This window comes from Lissotriton helveticus, chromosome 7 (assembly GCF_964261635.1).
Source record: "Lissotriton helveticus chromosome 7, aLisHel1.1, whole genome shotgun sequence".
Classification (NCBI taxonomy): domain Eukaryota; kingdom Metazoa; phylum Chordata; class Amphibia; order Caudata; family Salamandridae; genus Lissotriton; species Lissotriton helveticus.
The window spans coordinates 606481262-606507787 of NC_136068.1; the positions used below are offsets into that span (position 1 = coordinate 606481262).

Here is a 26526-nt window from a genome sequence, read left to right on the forward strand (position 1 = left end):
CAGCGGCCTTTGATTCGGTCCATCATGTCTTGTTGATGGACCGATTGCATGAGATTGGAGTCCAGGGCACTGCCTGGCAGCTACTTAAATCCTTTCTATTAAACAGAATTGAAACTGTTGCCCTTGGCGAATTCACAGCTGAATCATTCTATCTGCCCTGTGGAGTCCCGCAGGGGTCATCAATGAGTCGGACACTCTTTTTAATATTTATGTGTTCTCATTGGCACCCCTAATAGAATCCTTTGGCTTTAGTCTGACCTCCTACATGGACAACAGCCAAATTTTGGTGTCTATACGGGCGGAAGAGCTGCTGGAAACTGCGTCCCGGCCCATGACTGTATGAATGCCATAGGGAGCTGGATGGCTCAAAATTGCCTAAAGCTCAACTCTGGTAATAACCCTAGCTTTTGGACCCCTGACTGTTCGCCGTACTCATCAGGTTCTCTACCCACTCATAGGAAGGTGAAGAACCTGGGAGTGTGGATAGACAATAAACTTAGCTTTAGGGATCAAGTGAGCACAGTGGCATCATCGACAACGTATATCCTGAGAGCCTGTAGGAAAATAATGCCATTGCTACCCAAAGACACTCGACAAATAGTTATCACAGCCTTAACAATGTCCAGACTGGATTATTGTAATAGGCTTTATTTCAATATCCCGGAAGGGCTTTTGAACAGATTGCAGATGCTGCAAAAAGCTGATGCTAGACTGCTTACTGGTACACCAAAATTCGCCTCAATTGGGGTGGCAGACGTTTTGTAGCCAGTGCAGCTAAGGCATGGAATATTCTCCCTCTAAACCTTAGATGCATGACCAATCTACTGGCCTTCAGGAAAGCATTAAAAGAATGGCTTTTTAGATTATGATTATATCCCCACCACTTTAGTCTCCGGCAAGACTTCACTTAGTGCCAGGACACGTTCGGGTAACAGTTAGCGCTCTATAAATGTCACTAACAAACACAATACAAGCTCTGGATGTGGGTTTATCTGTGAGTGTTAGCTGTAGCTGAAGCCAAAGGGGCACTGCCTGTGATGGGTAGTGTAAGGCATTGACTATGGTTTGGTGTTGGGGTGGTAGCTGTAGTTAATGCAGTTGGGGTGCGCGCTGGGGTGGTGGTAAAACAACTGTAGCTTTTGTTTGCTGAATGAGTGATGGCTGTGATGGATGGTGTTAGAGCTGTATATATTGGTTGTGGTGTCAGTGCTGGCTGTGATGGATTAGGTAGGGGCAGTAGCTGAAGGTAGCTGTCTGAGTACTGGCTGTGATTGATTGTGTAAAGACTGTAGCTGTTGGTTCCTGTATTAGTGCTGGCTGGGACCAGTGGTGTAGGAACCGAGGCTGCGGGTTGCTATATGAGTGCTGGCTGTGATTAACCGTATAGTAGCTGAGATGGATGGTGTTGGAGCAGTAGCTGTTGATTGCTGTACGAGTTTTGACAGTGAAGGATGGTGTTGGAGGTATGGTTGTGGCTTGCTGTATGAGTGCTAGCTGTAATGGATAACGTAGGAGCCGTGGCTGCGGTTTTCTGCATGAGTGGCCTGTGATGTATGGTGTATGATCTCTAGCTGTTGGTTTTGACTGTCATGGCTGTGATGGATGCTATAGCAGCTGTGGATGTTGTTTGTAGTATGTCTGCTGTCTATGATGGACGGTGTAAGAGCTATAGATGTCCTTTGCTGTAGAAGTGCTGTCTGTGATGGAGGGTGTAGGCCATGTAGCTGTGGGTTGATGTATGAGTGCTGGCTCTGATGGATAATATCGGAGCTGTAGTTTTGGGTTACTCTATGAGTGCTGGCCGTGATGCATAGTTTGGAGCTGTTTCGGTTGTTTGTTGTATGTGTACTGGCTTTTATGGATGGTGTAGGAGCTGGTGATGTTGGTTGCTGTAAGAGAGCTGACTGTGATGGGTGGTGTAGAAGTTGTGAATGATGACTGCGGTATGAGTGCTCGTCTGTGCAGTGCTTGCTGTAGTCGAAGGTGTGGAATCTCTAGCTGTTGTGATGGTGTAGAAGCACACATTTCAAGTACAGAGTACAGCCACTTCTTATTTTCCACCAGTAGCTTTTAAAATAATAAATACCATTAATCCACGTTTTTAGAATGTCTCTTCCTTTTATGTAGCCACAAATATCTATTTCTCACTCCAGTTCATAAAAGAACCTTCCTACTTGGATCAAAAGGAACCCCTCTCTTTTTAGAAAATGTTTGAATTATTTGCTTGTATGTCATAGCAGGTGAAGAGCGCCCACTGACATCCACCTGTATGACATGGCAATTACAAGTTCAAAGTTTAGGAGATTGCAGGCTCTTGTAGTTTTTCTGTCAGAACTTTTTTTCATTCTTAAAGCAGGTATTTTGTCTGCCATTTTGCCAAAAATAGCCCTTTCTCCCTGATATGGTCTTATATTGGCTCCATTGAAAGTCCGGGGCACTAAATACCAATAGGAATAGGGCAACTGCCACACTATTGCAGAAACAAGTCCAAAATGACAACATTACACTCTCCCGGGATAAATAAAATCAACTTTCTCAACCTAAAGTTTAGCCTTTAGTGAAAAAGTAAGGAATTTTCAGGACCATTGATGGGTTACTCTGAAATTATTTGAGCTGGTCTACAGCAGTGCATTCCAGCTGGGATCGAGTTGTGTGTAATACACTGAGAGGATCGGAGTGGTTTTGAGAGCGGTTCAACCTCAGGTTTCCCACCCTAGTTGGGGTCACATTCCTTCAAGCAAAAGTGAGATTTAAGCTTCCAGAAATCTGTTCTAGCTGGCACTTGGGGGAAGGTCACCAGCAGATTCCCTGTTCCAGAGTAGCTTTTCACTGCTAGAGCGAAATTGCTCCATCTCCCATTTCCTCTTTTGTTGCACTTTCCCCAGGTACAGGTACAGTTGGTAACTCCACAAGAATCCTCCTACAAAACCACTGGAACCAGTCCAAATTGGTCTGGCTGGTGTCACAGACATTCGAGTTTATGCCTTTCATTCTCACACCTTACTGCTGGGAGATCAAGTTAGAGGCGGAGGCCGTTGCCTTAGGATGGAGAGATCACCATGCACATGGATTGTATTGTAGTGTAATACTTATATAGCATTTACTAAATCTGATTCGGGAACTGGAGAACTTGACTACATGGGTAGCACACTGCACTGTGTAGGTTGTTTGGTTGGCAGTGTATTGTCTTTCTTTGGATCCTGTGTGGGAAGTGTTACTGTGTCATGTGTGATGATCACCGAGGTGCTGTGGCTGTGTTATGAGACACAGCGCTCAGCAGTGTGATGGATGAAGAAGTGTGAATGATACCCATGCAGTTTGTTGTTTTTGGTAAGCTGGAAGCTTTGAGCAACTCTTCAGGTCCCTTTTTGGTATTTCTTATGTTCATAATCCACTTAATTGGTTACTGTCCTAGGTTGTCCATTCTGAGATATTTTGTTTAAAGTTAATGGTTCTGAGCAGGCATAGGTTAAAGGGCGGTATGGATCAAAGATCTGTTGGGATGAACTTTGTTAATACCATTCCATATTTGATTGTCGTTGTGAGATGTCAAGAAGCGGCCATAGTATGTTGCTAGTGTGGACCTGCAGTGGTGGGCTAAATTCAATTCCTCCTTTGGCCAGTGGCATGTGGTAGACCTTTTCAGTTATTCAATGCCCATTCAGTTGCTGATGGGTGGTTTATTGCTGTTGATTGGTACAGTGCTGGGTGATGGACATGCCCTTAGCTGTTATGTCTTAGTTAAATGTTGAAGTGCCAAGCAGTAAAAGGAATTATTATGCAGCCTTTATGTACTAAAATTGACTTCCCAACTGCTGAGGGTTATGCTATTATTTTTAGTGTGGGTTGTAAGCTATGCTGTAGTTGTATTGTATTTGCAGTTTTAAAGCACTTACTACCCCATACTTGGTATTGTATCTCTTTATGCTGGGCAGCACATTGCTCTGGAACGCAGGGGGCAGTATTTTTTTGTTGGGTTAGTGTTAGTTACTGGGATTAGTCTTGCGCTCTTAAGGAAAGCAGGGCATGATTTACTCTTCTATGTGATTGATTAAATTATAACTTTTAATATAGAGGTTGTAGTCTTTGAATTGATTTGTGGTTACTTTCCAAAGATATAATAATGTGGGTTAAGGCCAAATATACATGTGACTTAGAGTAGGCTGTGCTCAGACAGAGGAGGCTGCAGAAGATGGAAAGAAAGGAGAGATTTGTTCAAAAGAAAAAGGATAGTCGACAATCAAATGTTGTGCTCAGTTTTCATGCAGGCTTTTTAGGAATAATGAAGTCACTTTATAAAATAGCATGGAAAACCTTAGAAGGAAACAACATTCATTATTTGTATGCATTACAGTACCACTGATCGCCATGAGAACCTAAGCATGCCCACCCCATCCCCACCTACGGGTAAATACAATTTAAATAGGTGCTAGAGATGCTCTTCTCCTTTTCTCTGACGATCAGGGCGGGATGAAGGAGAACAGAGTCTGTTTTAGTGAGTTCGAGGCTGGAACCTCTAATTGGTACAAAGAAGCACAACTAATTCCTGCCCTCATTTGTGTGTTCTAGCACCTTTTTCAGTTTTTATTATCTATCCAGTGCCGGCCTGCAAGGCTCGCAGGTGGCGGGGCGGGCTGGGGCAGCAGGGGGCACGTGGGGCACAATATAAAATACAATAAAAAAAATACACTTACCTTGCCGACGCTCTCCTCTGTCTGGGACGGACACACAGCCAGGCTCCCCTGACCAACCACAATGCTGCAATGCAGTGTTGTAATTGGCTTGAGTGCCACACCACTGCGCTCAGCCAGGGGCAGGAGGGGTGGGCATGTTCTCCAGGCAGGCTGTAATGCAGCCTGCATGGAGAACAGGGACAGTGTGCATGACTGTTTTGGGCGGTCCCAGAGGGCCAACCGACCAGTCATTGCACACTTAAGGAGGGTTCTACCACTCCTCCCCTGCTCTGCAGCCCTGCCCGTCATGCAAAGTTGCAGCAGCAGGAGGACAAAATAAAATGACAATAACATTACGTTGTTATCATTTTGTTTTTTCCAGCTTCAAGGGTGTGGGGCGACGCTCCTCTGCCTTAGCGGAAGAGCCGCCCCTGTATCTATCTGCACACACACACTTACCTCCACATCCTACATGTCTTGATGATCCCCATTGTCAAGATATGTAGATGCGAAATTCAAAATAGTAAATTTCCACTCACTGATATGTACTCACCTCGAGGACATGTTAGTTTCCGCTATTCTGGACACGAGACTGTTTTTTTCCCCGGTTTAGATAGGACCGATTGGAGCTGCGCGGAGATGAAATGCAAGATACGGGCGTCCTTTGTACCCGGCCCATTCCCACCACACCAATGACCCCTGCGCACGAACAGATAGGAGGCTGGGGCGCCTTGTCTGGCCTCGCACCAGGTGTTGTCTCTGTTGTTCTATTCTCCGTCGGTCCCTCCCCCTTGGCCCGGACTTGAGGAATGAGCATCATCGTCTGTCAGACGCAAATTAAAAGGCAATGGACTGAACGCTGACCCGAATCATTCGAACAATCAATCACGCCAAGTGAGCCAGCAACCAGGAACTAAGAGCAGGGAGCACATCGAGCGAAGGAGCAGCGCAACCGAGCAAGCAGCAAGGGGGAGAAAAAAAAAGAGGGATGAGCGCAGGCAGAACAGAGAGAACAGGCCACCCATGGAAAACACATGCGCAGGAGTCTACACAGCAGTGGGAGCACAGGCAAGAACAGAGAGCCCGGACCACAACAAAAGAACAGTCAGCACAGGCGGCCTGACGTCACTCAAGAACTTTCAACAGCACAGGCATTAAAGGTCCAGAAATTGACCCTGGTGGAGATACTGAGACCCTAGCGGTGAAACAAGCATCTCAGGACCTGGCAGTCTGTCTGCATCCGGTGATCGACAGATCCTTCTTGGACGTTTGAAGCAGATTGCTAGGATCTGTTGGTGTCAATCATATCCTGTAATATTATGTTGTGGGATGTGCCAATTAGGTGCCGGGTGAGTTGTCCTCTGCAGTCGGTGGCCTTAGAATGTGTCAGTGGTTAACTGAGTTTCAGCATGTTGGTCTGTTGGTGCACTGCGGATAATGCCTAGTGAGGTTGTTCCATGGGTGGGTGGTGTGGGCTTAGGAACGTTCCACCAAGCCCTCGTGCGTGCCATGTTGGCAGTAGCTGCGGATTGGAAGGTATGCTTGTCGTTGCTTGATCCCACGTCACTTTCCTTAGAATGTATGTAAGGGCTGTTCACACTCCAGCATTCATGTTAGGGATTCCGACCTCCCTCTAACCTAAGGTTGATGACTAAAGTCTGTGAATCTTGGAAGATCGTTTAACATTTTGTGTTTGTTGTGCAGGTTTTGGTGATGTACTCTTCTGAGGAATTGCTAATCTTGTAAGTCAAGATTGTTCCATTTGTAGAGGCTGGAGTTTTGTGGTGATTGTTTGGTGTTGTGTGATGTTGGGGGAACAACGCTGCGATGTGAAGGGTGTGATGTGGTGTGTTTTTCAAGGAAAATTTTTCCTAGGTGTTTTTTTCCACTGGATATACGTACTACCACGTCCACAATTCCTTATGCATAATTAGATCCACAACAAATATTTGTCACTGGTCAACTGAACCCTCCACTATAAAGAAGACAATGATACCTTTTCACACTACGCAGAGCCCTGAAACACCCCTTGTAACATTGTATGAACCGCTGCTGCTTTAGAATATTAGAACTCATCTCAATGTGTGCACTCCTACACATAAAAGGCCAGCACTCCACTTGCCACAGCAGTTAGGACACCCCCAAAAAGAGCAGCACCCCATATCAAATGGGCACCCAACGCCTTGAGGGAGAATGACCCATTTCTCACTGCTAGTGCCCAGAGATCCCAACCAACTATTAAGAACCCCGCTGTTCAAACCATGCAAAGCCTACCGTAAGAAGAAGAGTGGCTGCCCTCTCGCACACTTTATGCAAACTAACAACACAGGACAACCCCTACTTCTCAGAGTGTGGGTACACTACCACCACAGGACTGTGGCCGCCGTCACATAGTGTTGGCTCCAGTCCTAACACAGGAATGCGCCCCACTTCTCACCCCTCACGGATCCTCTAGCCTAAACTGACATAAACCAGTACTTAATTTGTGAGAAAAAATAGCAGAGTCCTTAAGTTTTTCAGGGAGCCCGCTGGTGAAAGCTGGGTTTGCCGGATACCATGGCTACCGGGTCTTGATTCCACCTCATGTCTCTTTCTCCCACCACCCTACATTTTCTCTCTTTCTCTGGCCCTTGCGGGTTGTTTTTCATCTCTTCCTTCTCCCTTTGTCACTGTTTTCCTATCGTTCTCTTCCTCCTCCTTTCTCCCTTTTCCACCTTCCTCTCTCTTTCTCTGGATCACGGTGTGATGATGGAAATGAAGTTCCTCTCCCCAAACATAAGTGCCGGTGCCAACCACCTGCAAACACAGTCATAAATCAACCACTGGCCAGCACTAATGTTCACACCATGCTGGGCGACCACAGACCTGAAGCTCTTCAGCCTTAGAGACCCACCACTAGATCACGACATTACTCCCCTGACCTCCTTTTGAGTAAAGCAATGTCAGGAGATGGGCCTCTTACCTTGAGAAGGCAGCTCCTATCAGCTAGCCACAAGTGGTCCAAAGAGAGGAGGTTCTGTACGGATGCCAGTTCCAGTGGCGGAACGAAACTTGAGAGTCCCCCCTACAAAGTCCACAGAGTTCCCCCACCACCTAACACTTTTGCTGAGGGGCCCCCCTGGAGCTCGCCCCCATGCACCATGGGTGTGCAGGGCTTATGCTATGCCACTGACCAGTTCCTGAAGGAGGTCTCAGCCACAGGCCTCCATCACTGTCGCTCCCTCACCTCCCCCCACATCCATCCTATCATGGGATTATGCGACCGGATTCAGGGGAGGCGGTGCCCTCCCTAGCACTGAGCACCCTCTGCAGTTCCCGCAGATAGCATTATCGCAGAAATTGATTCTCGGCTAAATTAAGCTGCACTTTATATTCCTTTCGCATGGGAGGCTTAACTGTGATTGGCAGAGAGCAGCGAGGCGATTCATTAAGCACATTCCCCATGCCTTTACTTGTACGGCCCGCGTACGCACTTGTAATGCGTGTGTACCATCTGGTAAATGGTGTTTGGGTAATTCTGCAGAGTCTTTGATGTGTGTGCATCTGTTTGGGTGTGGTGCTTCAGGCCATGCATGTGCAGGCGATCATTGCCTGGGAACGTATATATGGGGTGTGTGTGTGTGACTGAGTGTATGCTAGGTAAACAGTATATGGAGACTTGAGTGCACATATACCAGCAAAACGTGGGTGTGTCCAAATGTATGTATGAATCTGTGTTCATTTGCTGTTTTTCATCTTTGTATATAAATGTGTGAGTGTGTGTGGTATGTGGATGTTCTGTTGAATTAGGTTGCTCTAGTGTGTGGGATTTGGGTTTGTGTGTCAGTGTTGGCCTGCGTCTGTGTTGAGTTAGGACTATATGGAGTATTACGTTGTGTGTGTTCACATGCAAGCAATGTGTGACTTTGTGTTCATGTGCTGCTGTTTTAGGTGTCGCCTACACAGCGCATGTGCTCTGTGGCAGGACGTATTGTTTACATTTTAGTGGGCTTACCGTCAGCCCCAGCGTACCAGTAGTTGTTTTTGTTGTCACTCTCATTTGCAATATTTCAGTTGCTTAGCTCCCCTAGGCATCCTTCCTTTCTTGTGTTAGATCCTCCCTCGAGCATGGACAAAGTATATGTGTTCTTCTTCGTCTTTGTTCTTCCTCCTTGTTTTGCAACGCCCTATTGTTTTTATTTTATGTGTTTCAATATTATTCCTGGACATGCGCTATACTTTCCTACATTTTATCACAGGCAAACAGCTTTTTATTTATGTGACTTTTATCCTACCTGCCATCTCTATTCACATTTTGTTTACTCACACTGACAATTGTACTACTCTGTGCCACTCTACTGTACACTTTTCTGCACTATGCCACTCCACTCTACGCTGCTCTACACCACTCCACTGTACACCACTCTACTTTATGCCACTCTATGCCATGCCACTCTCCTATATGCCACTCTACTCCATGCCACTCTACTCTATGCCACTCTACTCCACTCCATTCATCTTCTCTTCACTCTACTCTAAGCCACTCCACACAATACCGCTCAATGGCCCTCTGTCATTCTACTTATGCCACTCCACACCACTCTATGTCACTCTACTCCAACCCACACCGAGCCACGCCACTCTACTCTAAACCACTCCACTCTATGTCACTCCACTCTATGAAACCCTGTGCCACACTCCTCTACTCTATGCCACACCACTCTATGCCCCTCTACTCCACACTATGCTACTCTGCTCCACACAATGTCGCTCTATGCCACTCCACTCAACTACATGCCATGCCACTCTTCTCTACGCCTCTCCATGCCGCTCAACACCACTCCACCCTATGCAACTCCTCTCTATGCCACTCCACGCCATGCCACCCACACCTTCCCACTCTGCACCACTCCACTCGACGCTGCTCCACTCCCTTCTACGCAACTCTACTTTTTCCACTTTACTCTGCACCATGCCACTCTTCACCATGCCATATACACCAATCTGCACCATGCAATTCTACTCCACTACAGTGTACTCCACTCTACCCCACTCTATGCCACTCTACTCTACACCACTCCAGTCTTTGCCACTCTGCTCCGCTCTTTGTCACTCTGTCGTACACCACTCCACTCTATGCCACTCCACTCTATGCCGCTCTATCGTACGCCTCTTCAACTCTATACCACACCACTCTACGCAGCTCTTTGCCTCTCTACTCTACGCTACTCTATGCCACTCCATGCCACTCTGCTCTGTGCCGCTGGGCTCCACTTTCCTCTCCACCACTGTACTCAATGCCACACCACTAACTTTTAACCGTACTGAACAGCAGCCAACTAGCTGTACAATATGGCTTTAAAGACATTGGCAAAGGCAATAGCTGTCACATAGGTAAGACCTATTGGTTCTGCCAATGCTCGTTCATATGTGTGAATGTGTATCGTCATGTGCATGTATGCAGTTCTTGGTGTTCTGGATGTGTATGCTCTTGTGTTTATTTGTGTGCATGTGGGGTGGGTGTGTGTGTGCGTGTGCATATGTACATGCACACATGCTTGTGGATGTGATGTGCCTTTAGACATTGTTTTGCGCCAATGCAAGACTTTTTCTCAAGGTACTGTTTGTTAATAGATCTCACGTAGCAGTATGAGATGTGAAATTACAGGTTCTACTCAGTGCCCATCAAGGATTTGGGACCCTACCATTGCAGTGGTTGGTCCCTTAACCTTCCATGGCTTCCTAGTGGTAGCTGTGATCGGCCAGTTTAGCTGGCTCGTAGGAGATGGATTGTAATTTGGTACCTGTTACATATATAACCAGGGCCCCTTGAATGATCAGCAATAGACAACCACATTATGTGGAAGGGTTAACTAAATTATGTAGTAACAAAAGGCCAATCATGCGGTTTAACCAAATATGTCACTGCATTAGCTGCTGTGTAAAAACCTGAATTAAGCCACCGAAACGGGACATGCTAATCTCACGGGCGTTACAAAACGTGAGTGGCCCCCCTGCAAGATATGATGAAGGGGCCCCTGTCACTCATATCAGTATGCCCTGAGGGCCCCCCTCCAGTAGTGGGTAAGCCTGGGTGGCCCCCTGCACGCAGGGGCTGCGGGGACCTTTGGTACGCCCCTGGCTAATATTTGCAAAGGGCCAGCCGCCGTGAACCTCCACTTGCTGGTTTTTTTTAGTAACTCAAGACCTCTTTGATCTAGAAGGAAAACGGTTTTTGTTGAAATTTGAAATTTCTGCAGCACATAGGAAGTGACGTGGCTGGTACAGTATATCCTTAATTATGTAAAAAACATCACACTTAATTTCAGCGGACCTGTATGTCAGCAATTACGCAATTTATAAAGTCAATGTTTAATCAGAGTGATTATCTTTTAATGCTTGTAATACACAACTAGATTGATGGAGCAGGCGAGAATTAATATTTAACCCAAAAGCCTCTAGCTCAGACAGTTGAGTTCAGACCCTCAAGACCGGAAACGGATTTACCATAAGCTCACTCACACAGCAAAGATGGCAGCCACCAGCTCTAAAAGGGGCTACGTGGGTGGAGCTTCGGATAGTCGTGAAGGCACTGCGCTCGCAGTCACAGCAAGGCATTCAGTGTACCTGCTCTGCAAGTCAGTGACCTAGTGTTTGTTATAAAAGGTTGCTACAATGTTTCTTGGGTTTAGCAGAAGTGAAACAAGAGCCAGGGAATGTAGCACCAGGCGATTCATTTCCCCAGATCTCGAAATGCACTTGTCATGTTCTGCATTTTCTGGTTCCCAGGATGCCTTGGGTCAGCAGAACTGCAAGGTTAGGCTTAGGGACACCTGGCGAATTTCTGGCCTATATATGGGAATCAATGGGTCGTGTTAGAGTTCGTCATCCACCGAAGTGCCCAGTATGCAGTATGTCTGTAGCTTTTCTTCTTGGGGTTAAGAGTTTTACAGGAGGAGCGAAGGGTAGGTGGTCTTGGGTTTTAATGGTAGACTGACAGAATTTGTGATTACTTGATCTAGTACAAGCACTGCCACTTGCTAAACCTCAACATTGCTCCATGGAGGTCAAAATTAGAGAGAGAGAGTCCCAAATGTTGCAAAACTCTCACCGCACCTGCACGGTGTCACATGAATACAGGCCCCCGCTCAATATCATGCACTGTGGTATCCGTGGCATATGAAACCAAGAGTGGGTCTAAGGGCTTCCTTGCTGGCCGGTGAGTATACCCACCACACAGGGTCATCCTTGGAGCACATGCTTACTCCGAGTTGAGGCCACTCTGCTTAGGGTTAACAGCACAATGGGGCAGGGATTTTAGGACTTCAGTGCCAGGCAGTTAGTGTTCATGATCACTGGTTGATGCTCATCACCTGCCAGTTGCAGGGCCTTAACACAGCCCTGTGGAGGTTTAACAAGGAGTTTACTCTACATCTCAACACTAACAGCATGAGTGAGGTGTTGATACTGTAATAACATTCACATCTGTGGTGTTGAATGTTCCCAGACACAGTGGATGGAATGTGGGAGGCGATGTGGCGTAGGGGCAGGAGCCACGGATATTGGAACTGGAGGATGAGGTACAAATTCAAGCCTTGACTCAACATCTTGTGATTCTGGGCAAGTCATTTATTCTCCACATGCCAAAAACAAATAATGTGTAACATAGTCTGCTTGACTTGTAATGCCCTTGGGCTAAATTGGCACTATATAAAACTGCAAACAGAAAACGTGCTTTGGAACGTAGGATTTAGAGAAGGTACAAACCTTTGTTTTTGCACAGTGAGTGTGCCCGCGAGGCAGGGTCACTATTCAGACTGCAACAATAAAAGGTGTTTGGTGAAAATGTGCAAAGGCCTCAGCCACTGGAGCTGCATTCCAGTCCATTGTGTTTTACAATCTCCACACTCAATACACAGGAGTAAACTTACTAAAACCAGTGCCAGTCCTGCTCCTCAAGGAACAGTCGCCCAAACAGTTCCCTCTGAAGCGGAACACGGGCAGCCTCAAACCGTTTTCAGCCTGGTTTTGCCTCATCGTTGATGCAGAGATTGGCTCTTCAGGCACAACGAGCTAGGGCACCCCCATCTGGGCATATCCATCACATTTAGGACATCACATTTAAAAAAAAAAGAAAAAGGTGATAGGTGAAATGCTTGTAAATGTCTCATCCATTGGGCAATAGCAAGAGCTACATTCCAGATCATCTTTTTTATTTTTACCACTGCACCCCTGTAGACAGGAAGCAGCCATAATGAAGAGAGGAGTGGCGCAACAGCCAGAGCAGCTGACTCTGTCACATGGGGCTCACGGTTCGATCCCTGGTGCCATCGACAGCCCAGCTCAGCATCATGTGACTCTGGGCAATAACTCACTTAATCCCCCGACAGCCACCAGTGCCTTGAAACTCATAAGGGTGATTTGCTCGCGCGTTACAAATATTAATTATTATCATGAGCAAATCGGTCTTGGTCTTTCTCCCCATACATACCCCAAAGCTCAGAGTTGAACTACCCCCGTTTTAGAGCGCTTGCACTGCAGATTGTAGTAAACATAAGTCGCATCACTGAGCCTACAAAGCTTAAAACTATGAGATGCGGGGAGGAGCCAAGATGGCGATCGGAACAGTCGCATGAACGCTTTGCTCTGAGGTCCCTTCCTCCCCGCTTGCCTATCCTGTTGATAATCCTGATCGAGGCTTTTTGATTTCTGTTGTTAGAGAAAAACGCTCACTTACCGTCTGATTTTGGGGCTCCAACGTGCAGTGGCTCCTGCGATCTGCCCTTGTCTGCTTGCTGGCCTTCCCGGCCCTGACGCCGGGGCCTCGAGTGCAGCGCCTGCCCGGCGGTGTTCGGGGTGTTGGTGGCCCTGGTCCGGATGAGAAACCTGTTGATGGGAGCCTGGGAGCCGCGAGCCGGGAGAGATGGAGCTGACCCACTCCCAATAGTGGGTTACCCCGTATGCCCGAGCAGTTGGTGAGCCGGAGAGAAGCCGTGTTGCCCGGTTCCCCTTGGGTGTGACGCCCACTCATGTTAATAGTCCCGTCCGGGAACCGGTGCTTGGCTCCCGGAGGGCTGCTGGGGGCGCACCCGGCCTTCTGGTGACTCTCCTTTCCTCGCCGGGCGCCGACCGCCGCCGATCGGCTGTGAGACCCGTTGCCTCTGGCGGTCGGAATGGTCTTGGAGGTGGAGGGGATAGTGGCGGCGAACGAAGTGCTCAAGATGGCGGATGACCCCTTGGAGTGTATCCCTCCCGGAGACGGAGACACTGTTGCATTTGAGACCCCCGGGCCTCGGTTACATGGGGCGGCGCTTACACGTAGTCATGTACTGTTTGCACTGGTTACTCTGCGGGCCGCTCTGCTCCGGAAGTCCCGGGACTTGGAGGTACGGATCGCTGCCATTGTCGATCCGCCATTTTGTGGCGTAGTGACTTCTCCCCGAGTTGGTGCAGTTGAATCTCCTCCGGTTGCTGTGCCGGAGTCCCCGGATGAATCTACGATTTTGAGGGACCGAGTGGATCTGGCGCCTGTGCTGCAATGTTTCCCACATCTTGTGTTCTCCACTCCGTGCTGGGCAGACCTGTTTTTGGACTTGGCCTCGTTGGTGATCGGCGTACTGTTGCATTCTGGCTGCCGCCATGTATCGTTGGCTGCTTCTTGGTGGCTGGGACAATGTTGTGCGAAGATGCCGCCTGCCTCACCTGACCGGTATGGACTTTTTGTATCGTACTGTCTCCTGACTGCAAGGATGTTTGGCAGTTCTACTATTCACAGAAGTGGCCAGGGGTGACCTTGCTTGGGTCCTGGCGGGACTTCCTCTTAGTTACTGGCGAATCCGGGACTCGTCTTGTGGACTGTTATTGATTGCATCCTGTGCGTTGGCTGTTCTCTGTATTTTCTCTGGCCTCGGTCTCTATGCTTTTAGCCGCGGGGAAGGGGGGGACCGGGTGTTTACATCGCCGGCTCCTCTCCTCATTCTCTTTCGTTACATTTCTCTTCTTTTTCTTTTCTTTTCTTCTTTCGGGTGACTCTGGGGCGACAGGCACGCTGTTAGTGGGGTAGGCCATAGCCATTACGGTGATGTAGGGTGGCGGGTGATGGGGGGTTTGTTATTTTAATTTGTTTTGTTCTATGGTCCCTTTTTCTCTTTTTCCAAGGGGGTTGGCTATGTCTTCTTTTTCTCTCCTTTACTTATCCGGTGTCTGCACTTGCCTTTCTTACTGTCTGGTACGGGTGGGCTTTCTACACGACATCTTGCTAAATTGCTTGCTATTGTTTGATCTTTACTCCTGGCCTACCTTTGGTGGGCATAGGGTGTATTTGGCCCCGTTACTTATTATTGCTTTCTGATTGCATGGAGGGATATACCCCTTCCGTCTCTTTTTGTCTGATTGTGTTGTACGACGCCTTTGTTGATATAGCCGCTGCCTCCTCTCAATATTATAAAAATGAAACCTCTTTTATCCTTGTGCTTTCCTGTGTTACGGCCACATCTTACGGCTATAATGTACTTTTCTTTTTATCGTACACGTCTAAACTGCTCTGTTTTTGATCTCCTGATTTTGCGGCCGGCCCTTGTGGTTGTAGGCCTGCGCTTGTATTGCTCTGATTACTTTAATAAAGGTTTTAAAAAAAAAAAAACTATGAGATGCTTACAACTTTTAATTTTGATTCAAAAGAGCTGTGCAGTCACCAGACAAACATTTTGTGAACCACAAGATAAACCACAAAAGCAAAAGGTTTGAGGAACCAAAGACACTGTGCAAATGAGGATTTCTCTCCCAACGTCAATTTTAGAATAATGTATGAGCCTTTTCTGTGTGGCGTGCTGCAGGTGTATTTTCTATTCCACATTTTATTATTTTACCACATTAATAATAAATATTATTTGATCGGAGTGCCAATAAGTTGTTCTTTGGATTAACAGATTTTTATAAAACTATGCACATATCTCCATCAGTTTTTCTCCAATGTCTCTGACTTTCTGTGGTCGCACTGACATATGTGGCTGTCAGAGAAACGAGTGAGCCGTTACCCTTTGAACCACAGTCTGATACATTCCAGAACTCTGGATTTCTTGCAGTACACCACATGAGTTCTTTAGTTGGTAGGTCTCCTGTTTGCTTAATGCCCACAGTAAAGTGATTTCAATTTGCAAATCGTCTTGCAGAGACATATTGAGAGATCATTTCCAACGGACTGGTTGAAAAGAATTAAGTCGTATATGTTTTAGGCATTCCAACATTTGTGAGTTGCCTTTTGTGTTGCTTACAGTGGCGGCTCTTACACTAAGGACCAAAATGATAAACAGCATTGGTAAGCCAAAATGGTAAACAGCATTTTTTGACCACCTCCACGGCAGTCGCATTGTAATTCGGATTTTGGGACCACCGACTCCTTGTCAGACGGTCCTGTGCCCGAAAGAATGGCGGTCGGACGTTTGTCCGCCTGCCATCATAATAAGGCCCTTTGTGTATAGAAAAAGTAAATACACCTGCTCATTAAGAAAAAACTAAAGACATCTGTTTTTTAGGAAAAAAACTCAAACACACCTTTTCCATGCGTAATTATGCCATTGTTGACTATTATGTGACTTTAGAGACAGCATATTTTTTCTTCCTCTTCGTAGGACCTTGAGACCTTCAGCTGAGAGAACTGCCAACAAAACCCAGCAGCAAAACATAACATAAAAGTATACAACAAACATGCAAACTGTTCTGGCTCTACTTGTTGTGAGATATCTCCATAGAACTTGTTTTTTATCAGCTATCAATCAGAGATAAGTCCAAACACGATCTGTTCTCATCTAATACTCCTGGATTAATACATCGTTCTGTCTAATCAGAGGAAAGTAATAGTTCATTGTCTGACATACATTTTATAATTGACTGTTACACACTTCTCTGAAGGAAAAAAGTGTTCACTTCCTTTAAAACAAACAAGTCCCCATCAGAAAATAGATATGGAGCTCACCCCCTACTCCTTTCTAGGTTCTGTTCACCCTACTCTGTACCCAATTTACTGTATTTATAAAAATGTTTAAAAATTGCCTTTCTTGGAAAATTGTGGGTAAGCGTTGGGAAGAAAAAAAACACCAACTAATTTACTGTTCTCGCTCTCTTCCAGGAAGCAAAACTCGGGATGGAGTGGTCCAAGGTGTAACATCAGGTATTAAACATATTGTAATGTTTCACAGTGGAAAGAACTGCAATGCAATGCGGGGTTGTAATCTGTCAAGCTGTTTTCCAGGAAGCCTTAAAGGTTTTCCTGGCTTCTCAAACGTTTCTACACTTGGACTCCAAATAGTGGCAGAGCAGCTTTAAAGGAAGCCAGTATTGTTTGCACCTTTTTTGTTTTTGGCCATTCAGTTACGGTATGTTCCTCTTTTATTTAAGTATAATTTCTGATTGAATCCAACTATTTGTGTGCCTTCCTGCTACATTTTAAACAGCAACTATTTTTTTCAGCCGCGGCCCGTGCAGGTAAGAGCAGTGGGGCTGGGTGGGGTCGGGGGTTGTGGGGGGGGGAATATCGTCGGACAATAACGAGGGAAATTAATTATTTATTTCATTTTCCCTTGTCATCGTCCATCGAAATACCCCCCCCCCACCCCCCACGCACTTACCTGCACAGGCCGCAGCTACTTTTCCTTCAGTACCTATCCTCTAACAACTGTTCTTTGCTCCCGTGGTGTAAGTGGCACGAGTAAATGTGTAAGGTTGACAAATTATGGTATGTTCTATAGTGCTGACATATGTATAATGAAAAATCTCTGCATCACAGTTCAACTGCCAGTGACAGCTCTTTCCTAGCCCTTTCCCTGTTTCCTCTAAGTCTGATTTTCTGCACCTTTTCATTCGGCGTGCAGATTTATCACACTATAAGAAGGTAAGGGGGCTGCATGCTTGCATTCCTTGCGAAGGGGACACGATAATCCCCTTGTTTCTATATGTAGCACATAGTGGCCCTTTAGCCTGCTTGAATCAGTACCGCTGTGTTGCACTTCGGTTTAAAATGTCCGCAGGGTTAAACGAGTTGCCATTATTTTTCACACATTTATGTGAAGGCACTCCTGCAGGGATGGCCACTACCTCTGTATTATTAGACTGGTCATTTGTGCTCCCCAACCTGCTTAGGACATGTCTGTGTTGATTGTCACATGAAAGTGCATGCCTAGAAATTATCTGGCCATAAATACAATATTTTTGTTCAACACTTCAGTTTGTGCTGAACACTGGGCCCTATTAGAATAAGATCCTCCCATACTGCTATTGCTTGTGACAATTATCTGGTTAGGCATTCCATCAAGGGCTTATTTTGTATTCAGTACTAGAGTAATACATAATGCCATCATCCCAATCCTTCTCATGCTCACTGTCAGAAGACAGGACCTCTTGTAAAGAGGGAAACAACTCTGAAATGGGTCTAGGTGGTAGGTCAGTGGTTTGAGGGGAAGGCGAGGATTTTAACAGCTTTGTGACAGAGGTGGCTCTACCTTGGACACCTCAGACCTTCTCCTTCTGCCACAAAAAGTTAATCTTGAATACTATGGTTGTCTACCTGCCTTGTCCTTCCTAAAATCTTGATGCTGCTGGTACACATGCCTTGCAGTGCTTGGGCAAGCCTTTGGAGCTGATTGTGTCTTCTGTTTCTGAAATCTAATCCGTTGGTGCTGACGGTGGAGCATGCCCATGGCCTTTGCCGTGCCTGCTTCTTTATTTTCGCCTACATTTCATCTACTTGTGGGCCAAAGGTATGTTGACCATCAAATGGAAGGCCTGTGAGATTTGTTAGACCTCAGGCATGTCATCTCAGCAAGCCACTGGTTCTAATTATATTAGAAATACTATGTATGCAACTGAGACACAATGAATGGTGGTGTTCGATATGATCTTTCCCTCACCAGCTGACAGATTGTGCGGGGTTGCAACAATTGCATCTGCCTATGGTGAGGCATCAGGGTCCGTCTCCTCCTGTGCTGGATATGTGCCTGGGGTCAAGGCACTTTTTGTCTTCAAATGCAACTTTGGCACTAGTGGCGCTTCTGCGTCATCTCAACTACGAAGTGAAATGCCGCGACTTTGAGTTTCGTCATTAGTTGAAGGTGCCTTTCACTACTGAATAGGCTACCACTGGCAGTGATGAAAACTGAGATTTGTTTGTTGATGGCATCTCAGGCAAGACATGGCACTCCCACGGATGGGACCGGCAGAGTGAGGGTAGGTCTTTCTGCCAGCAGCGTGGAAAACACAAGACACTGCACTATTTAGTGTTAACACCTGCGGGAACCTGACGAAACAATAATCTGACCCGATTGGGATTGATGTCCTAGATCTACAGGTACCACTTTTTAGGGTGCTGTATGGGTGGCCACTTAGTTATTTAACTAGGGACCACTACCAAAAAGTGTGGATAGATCTTGCATCGGTCCTGAAGAATTCCCTTCGAATAGAAAAAATGGCAAGAAACATGTTGGAGAGTGGCCACATTTATTAAAATAGTTCTGGGTGGACCTCTACCTTCTGTTTTAACCTCACTTTTGTATCTTCTGCATCTACACTTTCTAGGGCCCTCACACGCACTGCACCTTACAGCAAAAGGAAAAAAGATCTCCGCTAATAGGGCCCAATGAGGGTGCCCATCGGGTTTTGCAGCGCCGGCCCGATAAGGAGCAGACCCGATCATGAAGCAAGACACCCCACTGATGGAGGGTGTGTGAGGGTCCTTATCCGAAAGGAGGAAACCTCCTCCTGCCACTAGTGTGTACTTCTTAACTCACTATTTGCACATCAACCGATAGTGTTCATTAGGAACTGCATACCATTCTGTTTTTGACTCCTACGGATGTCCCATGACATGGAGCTAAACATTCTTGTAAGGTTGATCTTGGAGAGTAGATTCTGTATGTTATAATGAGATGTTTCCTTCAAAGCCCAGAATTATTTTTCTGGTCTTCAATGTCAGTCCAAGAAAATCTTGGAATTGAGTTTTTCATGGGTGTATATTTTGTTGAGGCGTCTAGAGATCTTCCATCTCTGGAGTTTGAATTATCAAGAGATTCCACTGCTTATGGGCTTCTGCAATACCAGGAGAAATAAACTCCTCAAAGATTGGCTGTCACAAGAGCCGATGTTGACAATAAAGTGCCGGTGCCAAGCACAGGAAAACCACCAGCTCAAATTAAGCTGTGTCACTATCAGGGACTAACAGTTTCCAAAGAACAAGGAGGTTGGGAGGCTCTTGAATGAATGCCTGCAGTACATAAACATCTTATCATAACAATGTCAATCTGTGTGCCACATAAATGATAGCCAAACATACCTTACACAGTACACAGCCTCCTGTGCTTGTATGCAATACATCCCTCTGCACCCACACATCATGCAATGTGTCCTTCTTCCCTTCACTGCTCACTGGCCATACTCACTGTATTCATGATGCCTCACACTATTGTATCTTTCCAGTGGCTGAGAAGACGAAGGAGCAGGCCTCTCAGCTGGGCGGCGCGGTGTTCACAGGCGCAGGAAACATCGCCGCAGCCACAGGCCTAGTGAAGAAGGATGATTTCCCTACGGACTTCAAGGTAAGAGCAGTGTGGCAAGGAACGTGGACCTACATTTAGCATGTATTGTACCAAATCCAGAATATGCTTTCAGTCCTGAGCCGTCATTTAATAAATTAATGTAAGCTGAGTGGTGTAGTCTTGGTACTGTTCAGTTGAATTAGTAGGATTTACCCACCTGCAAAGAAATGTTTTGTAAAAGAAAAGAGCAAGAGTGGAAAAGTTGTGCCTGATCAGCAGGGGCGTAACTTGGTCATTAACATTGGGGGGGATGTGCTTCAGGTTTTCCAATAATCACATAGACATATAATGTTAAAATATATTATACCGCAAGCAGAGTGCACAAGAGGGGCTTAAGGGACAGTGAAAAGGGATATTGAATGCAGATTGGTAGGGGTATATAGTGAGGGAAACCAGTCCTTAATTTGTAAAATAATAAGCGCCAGGGCCCTGACTAGGAGGCCACTGCAGCTTGCACCACCCATTGCCCAGTCATCGCTACCAAAACAACTACTAACCATCTCTCTCGGCTGCAAGTGCGACAGTTCAGATTATTCCATGTCCCCAATGCTAAAGGAATGGGTGGGGAAGAAGGTCGTAGTATTTTTCAATGTATATTGTATTTGTAAACATCCGTTGTTCTGCTCATCTCTAAATTAAATGAGCAGCACCACCATATGGCACAGTGTCATAAGTGTGGGATGACAATTAAGTGCCGGTGCCGAGCACCTAAAACCAATTAATTGCCAGTGCCAAGCACCGAAAACCACTGGCTCAAATTAAGCACTGTGGACACCATGATATTTTGTAAACCAACTTTTTTTAGGACTTGAAATGAAATGAGTTTATTGTTATTAGTTAATAAAAACCATCACAATGTACATATACAAGAAATCCTTTTTTTTAAAATAATCCCTTATCTTAAAAACATGAATTATAATTGCTACGACTCAGGAAAATCTTGTTGTCTCATTTAAAACATTAACATTGTAAAATTAATTCATCATTAATGTGGATACTCTTCACCCTTGCTATAAAGGGCGTATACATCAATATAAAATTCCACAACTCCAAATCAACAACCTATTACTGTTTTAACAGTATATAAATGTATTGTACTCATATTGCGAGGCAAATTCCTCATGCTATAGTATGCAGCTTACAATTCTGTTTGACTGCTTTATCATTAAATTGTAAAAACTTCAGAAGTTTGCAGTTTAGCTGAGGATCCGAAGGGGCCAGACTTGATGGCTGGTCTGCATGTACGTATCCCTCTCTCATTAAATATGCGTTTTTAAAGTGTACGGCGTGCATTATTCAGTTTGGGACATATGGTGACCAAATGCACAAAATCCTCGTTTGGAGCATCACATAGTCTTCACGTTTTTGGACCTTTATATCGCCATGCTGGTTTGTCTGACAAAGACGGCAGATCACCTAAGGGCACAGCCAATAGTTTTTTCTTGAAATACACCGGATAGGTTAGGTGCAGATAAGTTGCCGGTTGCAATGTGACATAGGTTTGAATTGTCATCCAGGCATGGGATCAGCACGAAAGTATGCTTTTGTCCTCAACTAGCGAATGAATTTTTGCAGTTTTGTTCATAGCTTGGCAGAAAGTAGGATGCGATAAATTCAAGCCCCATAAGTCACCCGCATTGGTTAGTTGTAGAGATGATGACAAGTATTTGTTGTAACTTGAATTCAAATAATTATTCACTGATTCCCACAGAGCACTGAATAAAGGGCTGGACTGATTGTTTCGTATTTTATGCATGGATTTGATGAAGTGATATCTTATTGCTGTGTTTTGCTGTGTCAATCCAAATTCCAAACGAATTTGAGCAGGAGAAGCATAACAGACTTTCAAAACAGAGAGAAGGAGAGTGTGTGTCAGTTTTTGTCTGTGTGTATGTTAAAATTCCTGGTGAAATCTGACAGACAAATCACCATAGCAGGCTGAAAACACTTGTATCCAACTATTTTCCAGAAAATACTTTTATTAAGGAGGGGGGGGTAACACCTCGAAGACCCTTCTTGGAGCTATGCCCCTGCTGACAAGTAGTTTCCTGCTCCGCATCAGTAGCTGTGATTGCTGGGATACTTTACCCGACAAAACCTAATTATAAACACTTTAGTTAAGAGAGAGGCTACTTCCTTTGTTGGGCATGTTTGGTTTAGGGTAGGTTTATAGTGGGAACTAGATGGTAGCGTTTTAGTGATTCAGGTTCGGAGAGCACTCACTTCATGTGGCAAACTTGTAGCTGCACATACACATGCAGTGAGATTGAGGAGAGATATTTGTGCTCATAGTAAAACAATCGCTGTGCGAGGCTGAAAAAGCGTGGATGCGCAGAACCATCTTCAAAGAAGTGCTTTAGTGCTTTGAAGGCGATCTGCAGGACAGGTGTTCTAGATGTGGTATGGCAAACATGTTGGGCCTAAACAGGGAGATGTAGGAGAAAGGGCTGCTTTGGAAATGTTTACTCTTTCTGAGAGATAAATATGCAGCTATATTGATGCATTACAAAGTGAATAGGCATGTCCTGGAGGCCTGGCTATACCCATTGTTTAGGAAAATCAGTGCACACCCCAATCAAAGTCTGAAAGGGTGTATGAACAAAGGCAGGGCCGGACTGGCCGTAGCTGGCATTGGGCGTTTCCTTGGGAGGCTGGAAGGGTGGGGGGTTGCAGCTTTGTGGGGCCTGTTTTGCAGCGGTGTTGCAATATCGGCCCCTAATGACACAAGCAGCAATGCATTCTCCATCTCCTCACCAGCCCAGCGGTGGGCTGGTCCGACAAAGTTGCCAGGGCTGCTCTGGGTTCCCAGTCCGGCCCTGAACAAAAGAAAAAGTAATCATCTGTGAACCACAGATTCTGTCAACCAGGGGATTCCCCAGGAAACTGCATTAGAGGAAACTCAGTAAGCAAAGGCAAGGTACACATTTATGCCATTTTACATAGAGATTTGAAATATAAGTCCTTTGATTTGCAAAACAAATGGAGTACACAGGTGTCTAAATCATGAGTGAGGAAGAAGATGACCTTAAGTTGTAACAAGAATGTAATTTTTTTTGGCTGAGCAAGATAATCAGCACTTTCTCGTTTGAGGAGCCAAGAGGTGAACTAGAGTCTTTAAGTATCAGAGATGGTACTTCCTTTAGGCATGGTTAGCATGAGTAAGAAAACATGGCTGCAGCATTTAGAGTTGTGCCAAGGCAGTAACTCAGATGTTATACTGTGAATTTGAGTTAGTCATTGTCTTTTGGGGGAACACAAGAAATCATTTGATGTAATTTGAAAAGGTGCATTGGGGAAGGGAAAATATGATTATATGGCTTCAGCTCTGTGCAATGTGCAATGTAATAAATTATGCATGTACCTGCATGTAGTCTCAATATCATGGGAGGTCACACTGTTTCAGCAAACACCAGAGGCAAAGTCACTTGTTTGGATGATACAGAGATCTCGCTCAGTCTTGTGTCAAGGACTAGTCTCTCTCGCCCTTCCTGTCTTTTCTTTGCATTCTGCTTTATGTATGTTGTCTATGCATTGAACGTGTAGGGCTAAAAGTATTGGAATGCAAATTACAAACCAGGACTGGAAGGACCATTTACACCTAAGAAGGGGCAACTGAGATCTCTGTATTTCTGATTAAAATAAACAGCCCCAGATCAGTACAATGCTGGATGTAGAAAATATATGCAGCAGCCCTGAGGCAATGGGCAAATCAGAGCTGACAGTTTCTTTTTTTTTGTGTTGAATTTTTTTTATTGAACTATGCAATAAAATACATAGTAAGTATCAATTTCATAAAACAGCAGGGCAAATATAAATAGAAACCAATAATAGTATGAGAAATAAAATATATAGGTAACTTGAATAAGATAAAGAAGAAACCCTTATTTGCAAAATATTAAAAAGTAATAAATGAATCAATTGATTATGAAATTTACTCCTAATAATAGAGAGAAAGGAAACATTAATAGTACATGCTCTATAACCGGTTGTGAAATAACAATACAAAAAGTATGAATATGTCTTATATTGAAGTAACAGAATAATTAAATAAATATAATCAAAATTAAAAGGAAAAAGAGAAAAAATGAGAAAGAAAAGAAAAAAGTGCCAGAGTAACGGGGGGAGGGAAGGAAAGAGAAAGGGTAACTAGAATGAAATAGTACAGGAAAAAGCATATGGAATAATACAATTAGGTAGGTAAAGAGTGTACAGTAGAAGAGGGAGTTGGGTTAGAGTCGTCATCTAATGTAGTTTCCAAAAAGGGGGACCAAGTTTGAAGAAAGATGTCAGCTTGGTCCTGAAGGTTGTAAATTGTGCGTTCATGTAAGGCCGTCTGCATCATTGCCACCAACCATTCTTCCTGAGAAGGAGCAGGTGAAGACTTCCAATGACGTAAAATGCAAATCTTGGCTTTAGCCAAAGCAGTATGAAGAAGACGAGTCTGTGGCTTAGGAAGTTTTGGAAACCACGGAAGTCATGTAAGATTAATGCCATTGTAGAGTTCTAAGTTTTGCCAACAAAAAAACAGAAGGGTCTGGTGCGTGGACATTCGCAAATGATATGTGTTATGTCACAACCAGGATTAGAACATCTCCAGCAAGAAGTATGCGATAATAACCCAGCTTGATGTAATTTAACTCGTAACTAGTGCCAATCAGTAAGGATTTTAAAGATACAGAATTTGAGACGCACCTCTCGAACACCTTTGTGTAGCCCCTCCAAAATTTGATCCCATTGAGCATTGGAGTACATAATAGATAAACGAGATTGCCATTTTGTCCGAAGAGTATGTGAAAGAGGTTGTGAAAAAAGAGGGTGAAAAAATGTTTTATAAAGACCAGAGGTCACTCCCTTAAACTTTCCCCATAGTTGCAGATAAGATAATATTGGAGAAACCCGAAGCAACCAAGGTGGAGAGCTGAAGTGTTTTTTAAGACATTGTTGAAGATGAACGTATTTAGAGGAGTGTAGGAGTGGAAGATGAAATTCCTCACAAAGTTGGAGAAAAGTTTTAAAATCTCCATCATGTAGGAGTTGATCCATAGAATAAATGCTGGCTTCTCTCCACAAAGGCCAGGATAAAGTACGACCATTGATACGAATAGCTGAATTATTCATAAGGGAGCTTTAATGTGAATTTGCGGATTCTACTTAATATGCGATGACCTCTCTGCCAAGATTTATGCATTGCTGATAGGATAGGATTTTTAGGATCAGAAGAACTAGTACCAGTACCGTATAAAAGGATACCCATTGTGGAATGTCTTTAGATTTGGGTAGAAAGAATGAGATTTGAGAAATAAGTAGGGCAAGTGAATAATGTTCAATAGAGGACAGACCCATGCCTCCATATAACTGATGGGCCTTTAATTTAGCAGCAGCAAGACGCAGTTTAGCTGTGCCCCAAATGAAGATCTTTATCTTGGAGTCGATTGATCTAAGAGTAGCTAAAGGAATGTGGAGGGGGAGCATAGCCACAACATAAATTAATCTTGGTACGGTAACCATCTTGATCGCTTGAACTCTTCCCCATAAAGATAAACCTAACGCTTTCCATTGGTCAAAGTTCCTCTGCATTTGGGAAAATAAAGGAGCCAGATTATCTGCAACCATATTGTCCAAACCTCTATTAATCAAAATTCCTAGATACTTAAGGTGTGAAGATTGCCAGTGAAAAGGGAATCCAGAAATTGCTGATTTCATAGTGCCAACTGAAATAGGTTCACTTTTGTCCCAATTTATTTTATAACCGGAAAAGGAGGAAAAATCATTCATAATTTGAAGAAGGGCTTGGAGAGATCGGTGGGTTAGTAAGAGTAAGAAGAATGTCATCTGCATATAAGTAAATTTTAGAATGGCCAATTGGAAGAGGGACACTTGTAACACCATTAGATTGGCGAATTACAGCAGCCAGAGGTTCCATCGCCAAGAGAAAAAGAAGAGGGGACAACGGGCAACCTTGGCGTGTACCTCTGCCAATTGGAAATGAGGTAAATAAGAAACCTCCCCAATTGAGTTGAACTAACGGGCTATCATATAATAAACGTACTTTATTGATAAATTGGTCACACAATCCAAATCGGTGCATTATTGTAAAGAGATATTCACATTCAATGCGATCAAATGCTTTCTCAGCATCAAGTGAGAGAGCCAAGGCATCTTCTGGGAGATGTTTAGCAGACCATAACGTGTGAGCCAATGTACGAAGATGATTTCAGGAAGAACGACACGGGACAAAACCCACTTGAGAATTATGTATCAAGGAGGGTAATACTTTGCGAAGACGGGAC

The 26526-nt window shown here is 44.8% G+C and overlaps 1 protein-coding gene across 2 annotated transcripts in view; it reads left to right on the forward strand.

Moving 5' to 3' along the window:
- SNCB (synuclein beta) overlaps window positions 1-26526 on the forward strand; it is a 132405-nt gene that overhangs the window by 40024 nt on the left and 65855 nt on the right. For both annotated transcript variants that reach the window (XM_078652804.1, XM_078652803.1), the window contains exons 3-4: window positions 16780-16821; window positions 20118-20236. In XM_078652804.1, the coding sequence (XP_078508930.1) occupies window positions 16780-16821; window positions 20118-20236 (161 nt within the window). The remainder of the gene's footprint in view (window positions 1-16779; window positions 16822-20117; window positions 20237-26526) is intronic.